The sequence below is a fragment of the Canis lupus genome, chromosome 10 (assembly GCF_003254725.2).
Source record: "Canis lupus dingo isolate Sandy chromosome 10, ASM325472v2, whole genome shotgun sequence".
In the NCBI taxonomy this organism is placed as follows: domain Eukaryota; kingdom Metazoa; phylum Chordata; class Mammalia; order Carnivora; family Canidae; genus Canis; species Canis lupus.
Genome location: NC_064252.1, coordinates 38,900,678 through 38,914,996, shown reverse-complemented (window position 1 = coordinate 38,914,996; position 14,319 = coordinate 38,900,678). Strand labels below are relative to the sequence as shown.

Sequence of the window (14,319 nt, the reverse complement as noted above, 5' to 3'; positions counted from 1 at the left end):
TATTCTTCGTTGCTCCTTCCATCAGAGATGGAGTCTCTTTCCCACTGCTTGAATATGGACTGGCCTTGTAATTTGCTTTCATCAAATGCTCTCTGGGACCGCTGCTGCAGCCACCTGAAAAAGCCTGCTAGAAAACCATCCAGCAAGCAGCTCTAACCTCTAGATAGGACTTAGCCCCCCATTCCCATTCCAGCTGCCAGCACACCACAGCTCCATGAGTGTCCCCAGTGAGACCAGCCTAAATAACTGACTCAGGGAATCCTCACTGAACAGAATAGGAATTGCATTAAGCCACATTAAGTGTTGGGGATGGTTTGCTACCCAGCATTATCTAACATACCAGACAAGAGCAGAGTGAAAGCCCTGACGCTTAAGAGGATTTTTAGACCAGAAAAAAACGTACGGCTCCGATCAGTGAATAGAGCAGGGAAGTGTATATTAAATGAGGCCAAAGCAGGTAGGCAGCAGCCCAGATTATGTAGGATCTTACCTGGGCCATGGTAAGGACTTTTGATTTGATTCTGTAACCAGTTGGAAGCTGTTAACTATGTTCAGACTTAACCAAGCATTTAGTTTAACCAAAAAACAAATAAGACTAGCTAAGTAATATAGAATAGCTCTGAACTATTCTTCTTCTGATAAAATTATCCAAGTTTTTTTGTTTTTCAGTTTAACTAAAATATTTATATTTCTTTGACTAACAAATATTAGGAGACTAAAATACCAATCATGGCAAAAGATACTTTTCATAAAATAACATGAAAATATTTTCATATAATATTCAAAATAATAACTAAAAATACCACATCTGGTTAAACTTTGTTGTATCCTATATAATTTTTAAAAATAAACTAAAAAAATAGACGATTTATTTTACGGAAGATAGTATAGAGAGTTCTCATATACCACACACTGGGTTTCCCCCATTACTGATACACACTGGTATGGTACGTTCATGGAAGTGAATCATACTGGCACATTTTTGTCGGCTAAGTCCATAACTTTACTCATATTTGCTAAGTTTTTACGTAATGTTGCTTTTCCTATCCCATGATGCCATCTAGGACACCACCTTATATTTTAGTACTCTGGACTCCTCTTGGCTGTGACAGTTTCCCAGACTCCCCTTGAATTTTTGATGACCTTAGCAGTTCTGAGGCATACTGGTTAGATATCTCGAATCTAGGCATGCTGGTTAGATATCAGTTTGAATATGACTTATGTTTTTCTAATGATCAGACTGGGGTTATGGATTTTGGAGAGAACCTCACAGAGGTGAAGTGCAACTTTCATCCCATATGAAGCGTATATACTGTCAACATGACTTACTGCTTTTGAGGTTATTCTTGGTCACCTGGCTGACATACTGTATGTCAGTCAGGTTAACATAGAGCTACTCTTTTTCCTCCTCTCACACTACTCTTTGGAAGGAAGACTTGAGTAGGGAATTAGGCTCCACCTTATGGGCAACGTAGCTACATAAATTACTTGTAATTCTGTGCATATTTGTTCTTTGTTTATTTAATAATTTATGTCAGTGTGGACTCGGAACTTATTCTTTGGGTTATTTTATAATCCAATGCCTTTTTTTCATATATTGTTCCAGCTTTGGCCATGGGAAACATTTCCAGTTGGCTCCTATGTCCCTTTGACTTACCTCATCATTGTGGTTTCTTCTGAGCACTTCCTTACTTTCTACACTTCCAGGTGCTCTAGGTTCATCCTGTGTGTTTCCTGCCCCAGTCTAAACTCAGCCACTTCTCCACGGAGCCTTGGTTCCTTTTACTGAAGAATGATATTAGAAAGCAAGTGGGGTGACAGAGCAAGGAAATATGTATGTGTGTATACTAACCCTGTATATACAGGTCTATAAATATTTCTATATATAACTATTGACAGTAAGCCAAATGTGAGTTCATACTAGTGTCTCCAACTTGAATCCATTGCCCTGTGGGTCATTCTAGACTTCCTTTGCTTGTCTGTAACTTCCCACCCCAACAGTGATAAATCTGGCTCCCACTGTCCACTGTCCATTTATTTCATTGTCCAATTCCAGGACATACGTATAGCAGCTGCAGAGTTGTTAACCTGGACCTGGGCACAAGACCGCTTTGATCAACTAGAGTGCAGTACTTATATGTGTAATTCTTTTCGCCTTTATTCTTACAGATTCTTCTCATTTCTAGTGTCATTTAAGTCATCTGGCTTAAAAAATATGTTTGCAGTTTTACCATTTTAATGAAAAAGAGAATGTCAAGATAACTTCTCTGTTTTTTAAATCACAAACGAAATAAACTCCCTGGAAAAACATATCATTCATTCAATAGGTGTGTACTGTATTTTCACACTCAAGGAGTCGGAATAAGACATGGTCCCTGCTCTCAAGGGGCTTTATCCTTTTATTAATCCCAATGATTTCGGTCTAAATATTCAAGTAACTTGAGAAGGAATCTGAAGAACGTTTAATAATTAAAGTCAACAGTAATCTGTGTACTAGTTTGCTCGTTAATGTTTTTAATTCCTTGAAACCTGAAGAAGCCCACTCAAAACAGAATGGATTTTTCTCTTAGAAGATCCCCTTGGAACCAGGGGAATTTTTTTTTTAAAGAATTATTTAACACGGGGCAGCCCGGTGGCTCAGCGGTTTAGCACCGCCTTTAGCCCAGGGCCTGATCCTGGAGACCCGGGATCAAAGCCCACGCCGGGCTCCCTGTGTGGAGCCTGCTTCTCCCTCTGCCTGTGTCTCTGCCTCTCCCTCTCTCTCTCTGTGTCTTTCACTAATAAATAAATAAAATCTTAAAAAAAAAAAAAAACTATTTAACACGACCTCTGTTTATTTGAAACAAATCAAAACAGGGTGGTGTTGGATTGGGTAGTTGAAGGCCTCACATGTGTGGATGTGGCCTTGCATGGTGGGGGGCGCCTGAGCAGGAGCCTCTCCTGTGTTCTGACCTCCTTGCTACCTCTGATGGGGAGGAGAAAGTAGGGCAGAAGCAAGAGAGGCCCGGGTTTTGTTTCTTTTCAAATAGTTGACCTAAATTAGTTTCAAGTGTACAGCAGTGCTAAGAAATTATGTATATTAGGAGATGCTCACAGTGAGTATAGTCACCATACAACGTTACTACAATATTATTGACCGTATTCCCTGTGCTGTAATTACACCTGCACGATGGACTAAGTTTGTACCTCTTAGTCCCCTTCACCTGTTTTCCCCATCTCCCCACTGGCAACTATCTATTTGTTCTCTGTATCTATGAGCCTGTTTATGTTTTTTTGTTGTCGCTGTTTGTCCATTTGTTTTGGTCCTGGGAAATTTTTTTATTCATCTGCTTCTAATTGTGTAACTGCTAATAGGTGTCTGGAGATGAAGTTACACTGCTTTTATTTTTGTGAAAGGCTTTTATTTGTTTCTTTGCCACTCTTAAAAAGGTCAGTTTCTCAGTTTATGTACATTTTGGCATATGCGTTACCTGGATATTTTCTCAGTGTTTCAGAAAAAAACATGTAGTCAGAGGTGGCATTTCCCCCATAATCATCTCTACATGTAAGAAAATAATTTCTGTTTTATTTTAGATAGAATGCCCTCCCTGAAATTCATCAAGTAAATCCTATTACGGATTTTTCTAATTCTTCTCTAGCGGAGGTTATTCATCTGTAAATACAATCTAATCCAACATTCTGATTTTACAAAAGAGGAAGCTGAGGCCTGTAGGAAGAGTGACTCCTCTAAAGGCATGCAGTTTGTCGGTGGTAGAACAGCAACTGAAACCTAGATCTCTTGCTCTTCTGCATGAAACCAGGGGTAGGTCCCTTTCTGGAAGCCACCTCCCACCTCGTCCTGGGAATAAAGTATACAACAGTGCCAGCTTTTAGAAAAGCAGTTATTCAAAAGTGCAGTCAACTTGGCTGCTGGAAAGAAGAGATGGAAGTATTATAAAAATGTGTGGCAGCTGTTTTTTTGCTGCCATCAGAAAATTCTCAGAATGGACAGTGAGCTATGAGTCGAGACCTGGGTTCTAGCAGATTGGCCTCTGTGTAGTCTTGAGTAAGCTTTATTCTTTCTGCACTCCTATTTCCTCCTCTGTCAGGAGGCAGATTTCTCTCTGACCCTCAAGTCTCTTACAGATCGGATTTCCCTCTATTTCTACCTTCAACTGATCCTAGAGCCCTTGGTCTGTCAGTTAGTGGCCAGGTGGCAGATAAGAGGTGCCCTCAAGTGTGAATGGGCATCACTAGTGATAATTGAGAATTGACTTAGTATTTTATATATTTCCATTTCCCAAAGGAATATGATTCACTGAGGCACAAGTTAATTTCACTTTTATTCTGCTTTAGTGTAGCTAATTAAAAAAAAAAATCTTCTCAAAGGGAATGAGGGCTTATTAATTAGGCTGATTTGTGACTTGAGGGCAGCTGTCTGCTGAGAGATTGGGTGGCGTCCATTTGTGGGGAGTCAGTGATGTGTTCTAAATATACTCTGGCTTCACCTGTGTTGACCACAAGGCTCTCTCTGCTCCCGTCTCCTGAGTTCTGCTTTACCAACAACACTGAGGCCTTTCACAGACACTTCTTTGAGGTTTTCCCAGAGATTAAGCTGTCACTAAGGACAATGTTGAGACGGTACTGTAATCAGCCTCGTTCCTGGGCTCTTTGTATCAGAGCAGATACATTGACTGAGCTGCTTGTGATGTTCAAGGTCAATGCGAGGTGATGTGAGTGGTAACCATCTCAAGAGTGTGGGAGTGGGAGCTGCCCGGGTGTAATCTGAAATCGTCTCCCTTACAGAAGGGTTGGGAGAGCCTGAGGAGAGGCAGGCCACTCCAGGTTTGGAGGTGGCAGTTTTAGTTACATATGAGGCTTCTTTTGGGTGGCAGCAGGATAAATGGATCCCTGTATCCACCCTCCAAACCTTAAAAGTTCATAAAGAGGCCTTAACTGGGTTCATTCACATATAATGTGTAGGTGTTCTCAACCACCTCACTAGCTCAAGGCTGTGTCCTTGGAGCAGCCTCCAGGCGCGGGAAGGCCAGCTAGTTTCCACATTCCAGGGACAGAGGAGAGGGTGAGGAGCCTCCAAGTGCCTGGGTCCAGCTCCTGTGTCAATTGGCAGGCCCTTCTTTTTGACGACTTCCCCCAAGAGGTGACTGACTGCCTCATAAGGAAAACTGTTTGCTTTCAGTTACTGTGGTGACTGGGTTTTTATGGTTTGGGTTGAAAGTAGACTAGTTTATTATGAGTTCTACAATATCCTGGGATGCCTGGGCGGTTCAGTGGTTTAGTGCCTGCCTTCAGCCCAGGGTGTGATCCTGGAGTTCCAGGACTGAGTCCCACATCAGGCTCCCGGCATGGAGCCTGCTTCTTCCTCTGCCTGTGTCTCTGCCTCTCTCTGTGTGTGTATCTCTCATGAATGAATAAATAAAATCTTTAAAAAAATTTTTTTGCAATATCCTAAATATTATTACCGTAAAGTTTAAGTATATAATTCTAATAAATATATAATCTGTTCTACAAGATAGGTAGGCATTTTAAATCAAAGCTCCAAGGTACTAAAATAGGAGGTAAGATCAATGTAAGTCTCAGTATTGTAGACTGTGTTTCCAAGACAGGAATTAACGATGTTTATTTTATTTGCTTTGTTTGGGGTCAGAGCTATTAGGTTTACCCAAAGAGCAATCCCATGTGGTCAAGGTAAGTTAGAAGTAAACCTGCCCTGCTGAGGGAGGGAAGACAAGAGGAAAGGAAAAGAAGAAAGGACAGGAAAATAGGAAGAGATGTGGTGGAGGCTAGAAACATGTGAGCCGGCTCTCAGATTCGTGGCCACTCTTGATACCCCAGGATGGTGAGAGACACACAGGAAGTGACCTGGAAGTTGTTCCTGGAGAAGGCATGTGGCAGGGGCAGGTAGAAATCATCTTGAGGGAAGACAGGCTCATCCTGAGCCTGAGGAAATCCCCACAGATCATTTGTCAGAGTCAGTGACTAGCACTAGTTAAAATTATCCAACCATCCAAGGAAACATGGTACCAAGCATGACGGTCAATAGAAACACCAGGTGGTACAAACAGACCCTCAGAGCTTTCATGTATTAAAATAGCCACATAAAGAGCAAGCAAGTTTGCTTTGTTTCAAGAAAAAGGTAAGTTTTAAAATAACTGTCCAGTGCACGGCACTACATAACATACATATTTTAATTTTTATTGAGGTATCATAAAATACTGTAAAGTTTTAAAAATCTGTATGCCTAAATATGTAACCACTATCCCAATCAAGAAATAGAGCAAGGGTGCAAACTTTGTGTAAAAAGCCAGATAGTAAGAATGTCTTTTGGCCATGATGGGTAAATGAATAGGCATGGATGGCCATGTTCCAATAAAACTGTTTAGGAAAACAGGCAGTGTGCAGGTTTTGGCCATGGACCATAGTTTACCAACCACAGTACAGACTATTTCCAGCATTCCAGAAGCTTCTCTCATGTCCCTTCCTAGAGAGGTAACCACTATTCTGACTTCTATCTCTATAGTTTTACCTGCTAACACCTTTTATTATGAGCTTCTATGTATGTTTTATTTCGCAATTTAATAAAAAGTCTTGCTTAATAAAAACGATTGTCATACAGCCAGTCAGAAATACCATGCAGTGTCATGATTCCCGACTGATAGAGAGCTCAGTAGGGCCAGGCTGGAGATAAGACTAGGCTTTTGTGTGTGGTTGGACTCAAACTTCAAACTCTCTTCTCCAAGCTTGTCCAGTTTCTTGGATGTTTGTGTGTTTAAGATTTCTATTTATTTATTTGAGAGAGAGCATGAAGGTGGAGTGGCAAAGGGAGAGGGAGAAGCAAGTATCTGGCTGAGTAGGGAACTTCCCAGGACTGAAGGCAGATGCTTAGCTCACTGAGCCACCCAGGTGCTCTTGGAATGTGTTTTTAATTTTTTTTTTAATTTTTATTTATTTATGATAGTCACAGAGAGAGAGAGAGAGAGGCAGAGACATAGGCAGAGGGAGAAGCAGGCTCCATGCACCCGGAGCCTGATGTGGGATTCGATCCCAGGCCTCCAGGATTGCGCCCTGGGCCAAAGGCAGGCGCTAAACCGCTGCGCCACCCAGGGATCCCCTGGAATGTGTTCTTAAATTACAAAAAATTTTCATCAAATTGGAAGTTTTCAGACATTCTTAAAAAATAATTTTTTCTGTCCCTTTTCTGTCTCCTCTCCTGATGCTCCCATTAGGCATATGTTGATTCACTTAATGGCATCTCACAGTGCTCTAAGGTTGTTAATTTTTCATTTTCCTCATTTTTCAAATTTCATAATTTCTGTGTTGAAATAATGTTCACTGATTTTTTTGTGAACTGATTTTTTTTTTCTTCTCTCAATTGTGCTATTGATCCTCTCCAGTGAATTTGCCATTTTGGTGATTATACTTTTAAATTCCAGAATTTCCATCTGATTCTTTTATAACATTTATCCCTCTATTGGTGTTCTCTATTTGATGAGAATTACTATCATACATGTTCCTTTAATTCCTTGAAGAAAAAAAAAATTCCTTGAAGATGTTTATATGTTTGGCCAGTGTGTGGTGAGAGGTTCTGCTTAAGCACTTTGAGCTAATAAGACTTCTGTCCTTTGCTGATGGTGTGTGTGCGGCTTAGACAATGCTTTCAAGTCCACTCCGTGTCCCTCTCTGTTTACTTCTGAGTGGGTGTTGTCCAGTCCATGCCCACAGTCTCCTGGACTCCCAGGCGGCTCCTCCTAGCCATCTCTTCACCTGGTTCTGTGAAGCTTTGGACTAGTCTGTCATTTTGCTTTTTGCTGCTAGTATCACATAGCTAGCAGCCCCCTCTCAACTGCTTGCCACCAAGATCTTAATTATTTCTGATAATCCCCTTAGGCACAGATTCCTCCATTCTTGGTACCAAACAGTCCCTTCCTGCAGAGCTGCTGATGTATTAGTTCAGAGCTGCCACTCCCACCCACACCTGGGCGCTGGTCAATGTCCTGCTTCCCCAGGAGGAGCCCTCCTCTATAAGTAGGTGCTGGATAGGGAAGACTGGGATTCTTCTCAGCAGAGTGTGCCAATATCCTAATAAATGTTTTCACACAGGCCTATTCCTGGGAGCATGGTAGCCTCTAGTCTTCTCAGATTGCCCTCTTTATGTGGAGCCTCCTCCCTATGGGCAGGCTGGAACAGGAGTGATCAGAGCCCCAGAATTTTCAGACTGTCATGCCTGGGGCACAGCCCTAGACCAGTAGGTCTTTCCTTCTTTTTTTTTTTTTTTTTTTTTTTTTTTTTAGGTCTTTCCTTCTTGACTGCACTTGCCAGAGTAGAGCTTCTGTCCCGTGAAACTGGAGGTCCATGGCTCAAGGGCCACAGACTGTCATTCTTCTTATTAACATGTGGATTTTCCTGAATGTTTCTCCATTTGCTGCATGCCTTTAGGTAAGTTTCCAAGATTTGAAGGTATTTATTTGGTATGTCTATACACACACACACACACACAATTTTCCCAGTTAAATGGTTGTCACACTGGGAAGACAGTCACTGAGCTCTGCATACCACCATCCTGAACTCCCACCCACTGTTTTGTGAGCCTTGGCTGGACTGCTTGGAGTCTAGCCTCTGTGTGTGTGGTTAAGTTGTCAGCCAGGGATTGGTAGGGCTTTCATACAAAGAACTTGGGGTTCTTTTTCTTTTTCTTTCTTTTTTTTTTTTTTAAGATTTTATTTATTCATGAGAGACACAGAGAGATAGAGGGGCAGAGACACAGGCAGAGGGAGAAGCAGGCTCCATGCAGGGAGCCCAACATGGGACTCCATCCTGGGATGCCAGGATCACGCCCTGGGCCAAAGGCAGGCACCAAACTGCTGAGCCACCCAGGGATCCCCCTTGGGGTTCTTTTTCATACAATTTTCCCTCTTAACTTTCCAAAGGTTATTTGTCCCAAGCTCTGGCCTCTGGTTCTTCAAGCCAGGAAGATTGCAGATTTTCTTTCTTTCCTTTTTTTTTTTTTTTTTTTAAATAAAGATTTTATTTATTTATTCATGAGAGACAGAGAGAGGCAGCCTCCCTGCCAGGAACCCGATCTGGTACTCCATCCCAGGGCCCCAGGATCATGACCTGAGCCAAAGGCAGACACTCAACCACCAGGTGCCCCCAGACTGCAGGCTTTGTAACAGAGTTTTAGCTCCCTTTTTAGGGCCTGCCCTTGTGTAAAAGCAATAAAAATGGGAAACCTACCCCCCCACCCAAATATTCCTGCTTCGGGTCATGCTCCAGTGTTTTCAAGTTTTAAAAATATTTTGTCCAGAAGGTTACTGGAGTCCAGTAGGAGCTAGTTACTAGAAGTGGAACTCCCCCTACCATTAATTTAAGGTTGGGTGCATCCAGTGTATCTGAGGATCTAACAAGAACAGGTAAGGTGTTCCACAGTGAAATTTACAAAGTGTTTACCTTTTTGTTTTGAATGCTTTCACTTTTATAATACAAAGTAGGACAAGGCAAAATAACTAATGAGCCATGGAGTTCTCAGAAGGCCCGTCTCAGACATCGTCAGACACCTGTCACATGGTCCAGTACTCAGATTGAGAAACTGACTTCAAGCGTGCTCAGCATGGGTGAGACCTGATGTCCACCAGATTCTTCTGCTGCACGGCCTATCGCTTTTGGTACTGCACTTGGAAAACTAAGGACAGACGTCACTATTGTTAGCATTCTGAAAAGAGAAATATGCAATGCCCTAGGTCATAAATTGGCTCAGTGCTTTCCAATCGTATATGCTTTCACAGATGGTTTGGCAGACCAATGTCAAACTAGGAGCTCGCATCTTTATAGCTGTGATTTTCTCTTTCCTTTCTCTCCTTTCAGAAAGACTGAAGGCTTCCAAAGCATGCCCTAAATTGCTTGGGTATTGAGCACACACAGACGAACAAGAGGTCATCTCTGGCCTTGAGGTGCTCGTATTCTTTTGTGGTCCTTCACTTTATGGATGAGAAGGCAGGTCAGGGTAGGGTAAGGACCCATGGTAAGGGGAAAGCGTCGAGCAATATTAAAAGTGACACCCACAACTGTCCTCACTGTCATTAGTTTATATTCTGCTGCTCATATTCTGGAGCCTATGTCACTGCATCCAATGCAGAGCATTGAGACATAAAAGGGTTTGGGAGAGAGGAATGAAAAGCAAGGAAGAGGTTGTGGTGCTGACAGAAGGCTTTCTTTGAAGGAAAAGGTGTGGTGGACCTCCGTGAATGCCAACCCAGCCCGTCTGAACTTGCACTTCATACAGTGATCAGTGGAACATACGATAAAGTGCTTTTTACCACAATGCGCAGAACTTCAGTGTTTAATCATTACTTCGCACACTGTGTGTGGCCAAGGATTTTGTTCTGGATAACTTTATTGCAAGCTATATAATCTTGCTCCAGGTCTTACATGACAGGAAGTTACATAGTTGTAAATGCCCATTCTTCATTATCTCATGTAGTTTAAAAAACTCGAGTTCGCGACATGTTAATTGCACTTAAAAATTAAATACGCAGCAAAAGAAAGATACATTTATAAAGATGTCATTCAAAAGGGATTTTTACACTTGGATTTGCCTTGCTTGATTACAAAAATTCAAAACCATCTTCCCACTGAGGGTTTACATAAGGGTTTCCTCCTTCCCTGGGATTGAACTAGTACAAAGGATTCAAGGGTTTAAACAAATGTGAGTATCACTGAGAAGCACAAGAAGAAAGTCTCAATGTGGTCGGTGGAGACCAGACACAATACTGCCTGGTTGACAACGAGAGTGTATAAATCCATGTGTGTTGCAAGCAGCTGCGTGGGCTTCAGATGTCTTTCCCACAGTCAGGGCACAGGATGTCATCTCTTTCTGTGAGGAAGCCTCGCCCCACCAGGGAGAGGGAGCACTTCTTACAATTAAAACAATCATTATGCCACTGCCGTTCCTCAAAGGAGATGTACTTTGTGCCACCAAGTCCTGTTAACAGAGAAAAAAAGACACCGAGGTAGAAAGAGAAAGGGAGCACAACTACTTAGAACCAGATCCCCAGGACTGAAGCAGGTTGATCCATTTCCAAGCTAGACTGTGTGGCCTGGAGAGTGTTGAGTTTCCAATGGCTGGGTTCTGGGGATCCGCCTGTAAATCAGATTCCCTGGACTGCAGTGAGGAGTTCATAAGTGTCAGCAGGAACACATATATCACTGGCTCCCAATCTCCATGATCAGTGCTACCATTATGGAGGGATGAGAGGGTCTATTTGTTCGTTCCCCCAGAATGAAACTCCAGGAGAAATGGAGCTGATTTCTCTTATTCCTTCACTTCACTCACATCTGGTGCTCGAATATGTCATGATTTAATGAATAAGGTGCTGAAGGGAGGGGGGAAAAGGAAAATACAAATATTCTCCAGAATGGCCAGGAAAGGCCTCACCAAAGAAATGGCATGTGAATGTGGGGGGGAGGGGGTATGCACATTCTCGCAGAGGGAATATCAAAATAAGCTACAGAAGCATGAACATAGGTGTAAGGGGGGAAGGCAGGCTGTTAAGGTGGGCAGGAATGCGTTATGATGCATGGGCAGCAGAGAAGGCCATTTTATATTTTAAATAAGAAAAGTAGTAACAACAAAAAAAAGAAAGTAGTAACTAGGTTCAGTGCCTGACTCTTGTTTGGTGACTAATTCTTGTCAAATGTTTAAGGTACCTTGGCTGCCTATTACAATATGGTTGCTTTGTCCTGCCATTGAGCCACCTGAAATAAATTGAAATCAAGTACACACGGTTATTCTGGTGAAATCTGAATCATGAATTCCAATTACAAAGTGTTCTTTCCAGAAATAATGGTTAGATCTACCACAGTCAAAAGAAAGTAACCACACTGACCACCCCATTTATAATGGCTTGAAGTCTCAGACTAGCATGAGAACAGCTCATTCCTTCTGTAACTGAATTGGCTAGGCTGTTGTGGGGCATTAAGTCTTCCAGCGGGGGGAGACCTTCTAGCTAATCCCCTTCAGCTAGTTAGAGACCAAAGCTTTTCAAACTTCAACAATCACCCAGGTTGTGGCCTCTACCAAGTAAGTCATGACCCAGGTAGCAGTCAATTTTTAAACTTCCCAGGTGTTTCCGATGTGTAGCCAAGTTTGAAAACCAGAGGTTTAGGCAACATTTGATTTAGGGGCAGGGAAAGCCAAACAGTTGAGAGGTAGTGGTTTTTCTTCCCAGCACTGAGCCAACTGAAAAGCCGCAAGAAGCTGCTGGGATGACCCCGAATTTCCGCCATTACTGTGTTTCTCCTCTCTCACCTCTGATAAGTCCTGCTGTACTGGAGATCTGGGGCCAGGAGAAGCACTTGAAGGAAGAGGATGAAGAAGGATGTCGGGGAAGGTGCTGTGTCAGGTGCTGTCCCAGGGGACCACCTCCTTTTAGAAACTTCAGTTTCTTTGAAATGCCAACCAATGGGGCAAGTTACAGAAATGAGAGCCAAAAGCAGGCTAAGGAGGATGAATCCTCCTAAGGCGAGAGGCAGTCAATTATTGTTCTTTGAGGTTTACAGCCCACGGCACCAGAACTCCAGCCAGCCTGAACAGAGCTCATCTAACATGCATCTTCTCCACAAGGCACCTCACAGCCTGCCTGTGCATAGCAACACAGACCGCATGTCTGCACTGCCCCTGGAGAGCCATTTTCAGCAGTGAAATTGCCAAAAAAGATGCACAAAAATGCAAACAATATGGCACTACCGGACCATGAAAAGGAACCTTGGTTATAAGATGAGAATTGAAACAAGGAGGCAGTGTCACCTCATCCCACCTCCACCAGGAGTGTACCTGTCAGATGATTCCAATGTTTCACCTCTCTCTGGGTATCTGGGAATGATCATGAAAGCAACTCGAGTGTTGATTTTAGAGTTACAAATGTCAGTGAGTGGGCAAACTTGCAGATATGGGCTCTGAATACTGAGGACCGACTGTATTTATGTGTACATTTTGTATCACTGGCCACAACACTGGAAAGTAAGACTTAAGGTTTTTTTGTTTTTTTTGACAAAAATCATATAAATTTTGCTGAAGAGAGAAAGTGCCAAGTAAGGATCTATTAAACATCAAATCTAAAGTCACAATTTCTTATAATTGTTTGGGGATTTGACCTCGAGTACATTCTAGCTGCAATTTCAAAATTCCTCTGTAGGTTCCAGAACATTAGTCTCTGCATTTCAGAGAAGTAATCCTCCTTTTGGAGGAAAGTATCCGTTGCTTTCCTAGAGTTGTTTTCCTTTTCTAGTGCTACCATGAGAATAACATTACATATCTGATACTTTATATTGCTTTATAAAGTTTAGTTTTATAAACATTTACTTCCATAGAAGTTACCATGAAAACAGCATTCAAGATTAATATGTTAGAGGGAAGACTGCATTTCCTCCCTCTAATGATTTCAATCTGTAGGTTAACAGAAAATTTTAAGTGCTGTGCTTCTTTTCCCCATATATTAGTTTTATATGGAAATATGAGCTCTGGATTACACACGAAAGGATTATTTTAGTGACCTGGGCTTCCTACATCAGGTGAGTTGGTTGAGTTAGGTGCACTCAGTTCTAGATCTAAGGGTAAAGAAAGTCACAGACAAGCACACAGAGGTTATAAACATCCGTGTGATTACACTGCAACGCTACACAGGGATGGCACTTGGCCAGGCCACTATGTTTATGTCACACATGCCTACCATCTGCCGATGACGAGTCACCTGAATGTGGCAGAACTGGGAATCCCACATCCCAGAACTTTTCCTGTGTCACTACAGAATTCTCTTTTCCCTCCAGCCCAGTCACAGGTTTGTGTGGTGATGCGTGGTGCACATGTGCAGGACTTGAGGACAGCCATCTGTCCTCCACACTCAATTTCTTGGCATATCTAATAGTTTAATGCAATGCTAGTCTACAGCCAACCAGGCTCTGGGCTCTTACACTGCCAGAGCCTTCGGGGAATAAGAAAGAACCACCTAAAACGTTGTCCTCTGCCCTCACGTAGTCAGGGCCTTGTGGTAGATAAGTCCCCCTAGGATGCTAGGGAGCACCGTTATTATTAATTTTTAACTAACTAATTCATTATTTAGAGAGGGAGCATGAGCAGGGGAGGGAGAGAGAATCACAAGCAGACTCCACACTGAGCGCAGAGCCCAACGTGGGGCTTGATCTCATGACTCGAGTCAAAACCAAGTGTCAGACACTTCACCGACTGCACCACCCAGGTGCCCTTGGGGAGCACCTTTAAAAACAGTTCAGTGGCTCAGCCTGGAAATGCCAGTTTGACTGTGCTGC

The 14,319-nt window shown here is 42.6% G+C and overlaps 1 protein-coding gene across 11 annotated transcripts in view; it reads right to left on the bottom strand.

Annotated features, from left to right (window-relative positions):
• Window positions 1-10,372: 10,372 nt before the first annotated feature.
• Window positions 10,373-14,319, bottom strand: part of FHL2 (four and a half LIM domains 2) — a 67,551-nt gene continuing 63,604 nt past the window's right edge. For all 11 annotated transcript variants that reach the window (XM_049115388.1, XM_035721709.2, XM_049115389.1 and 8 more), the window contains one exon: window positions 10,373-10,978. In XM_049115388.1, the coding sequence (XP_048971345.1) occupies window positions 10,827-10,978 (152 nt within the window). In that variant the 3' untranslated portion in view covers window positions 10,373-10,826. The remainder of the gene's footprint in view (window positions 10,979-14,319) is intronic.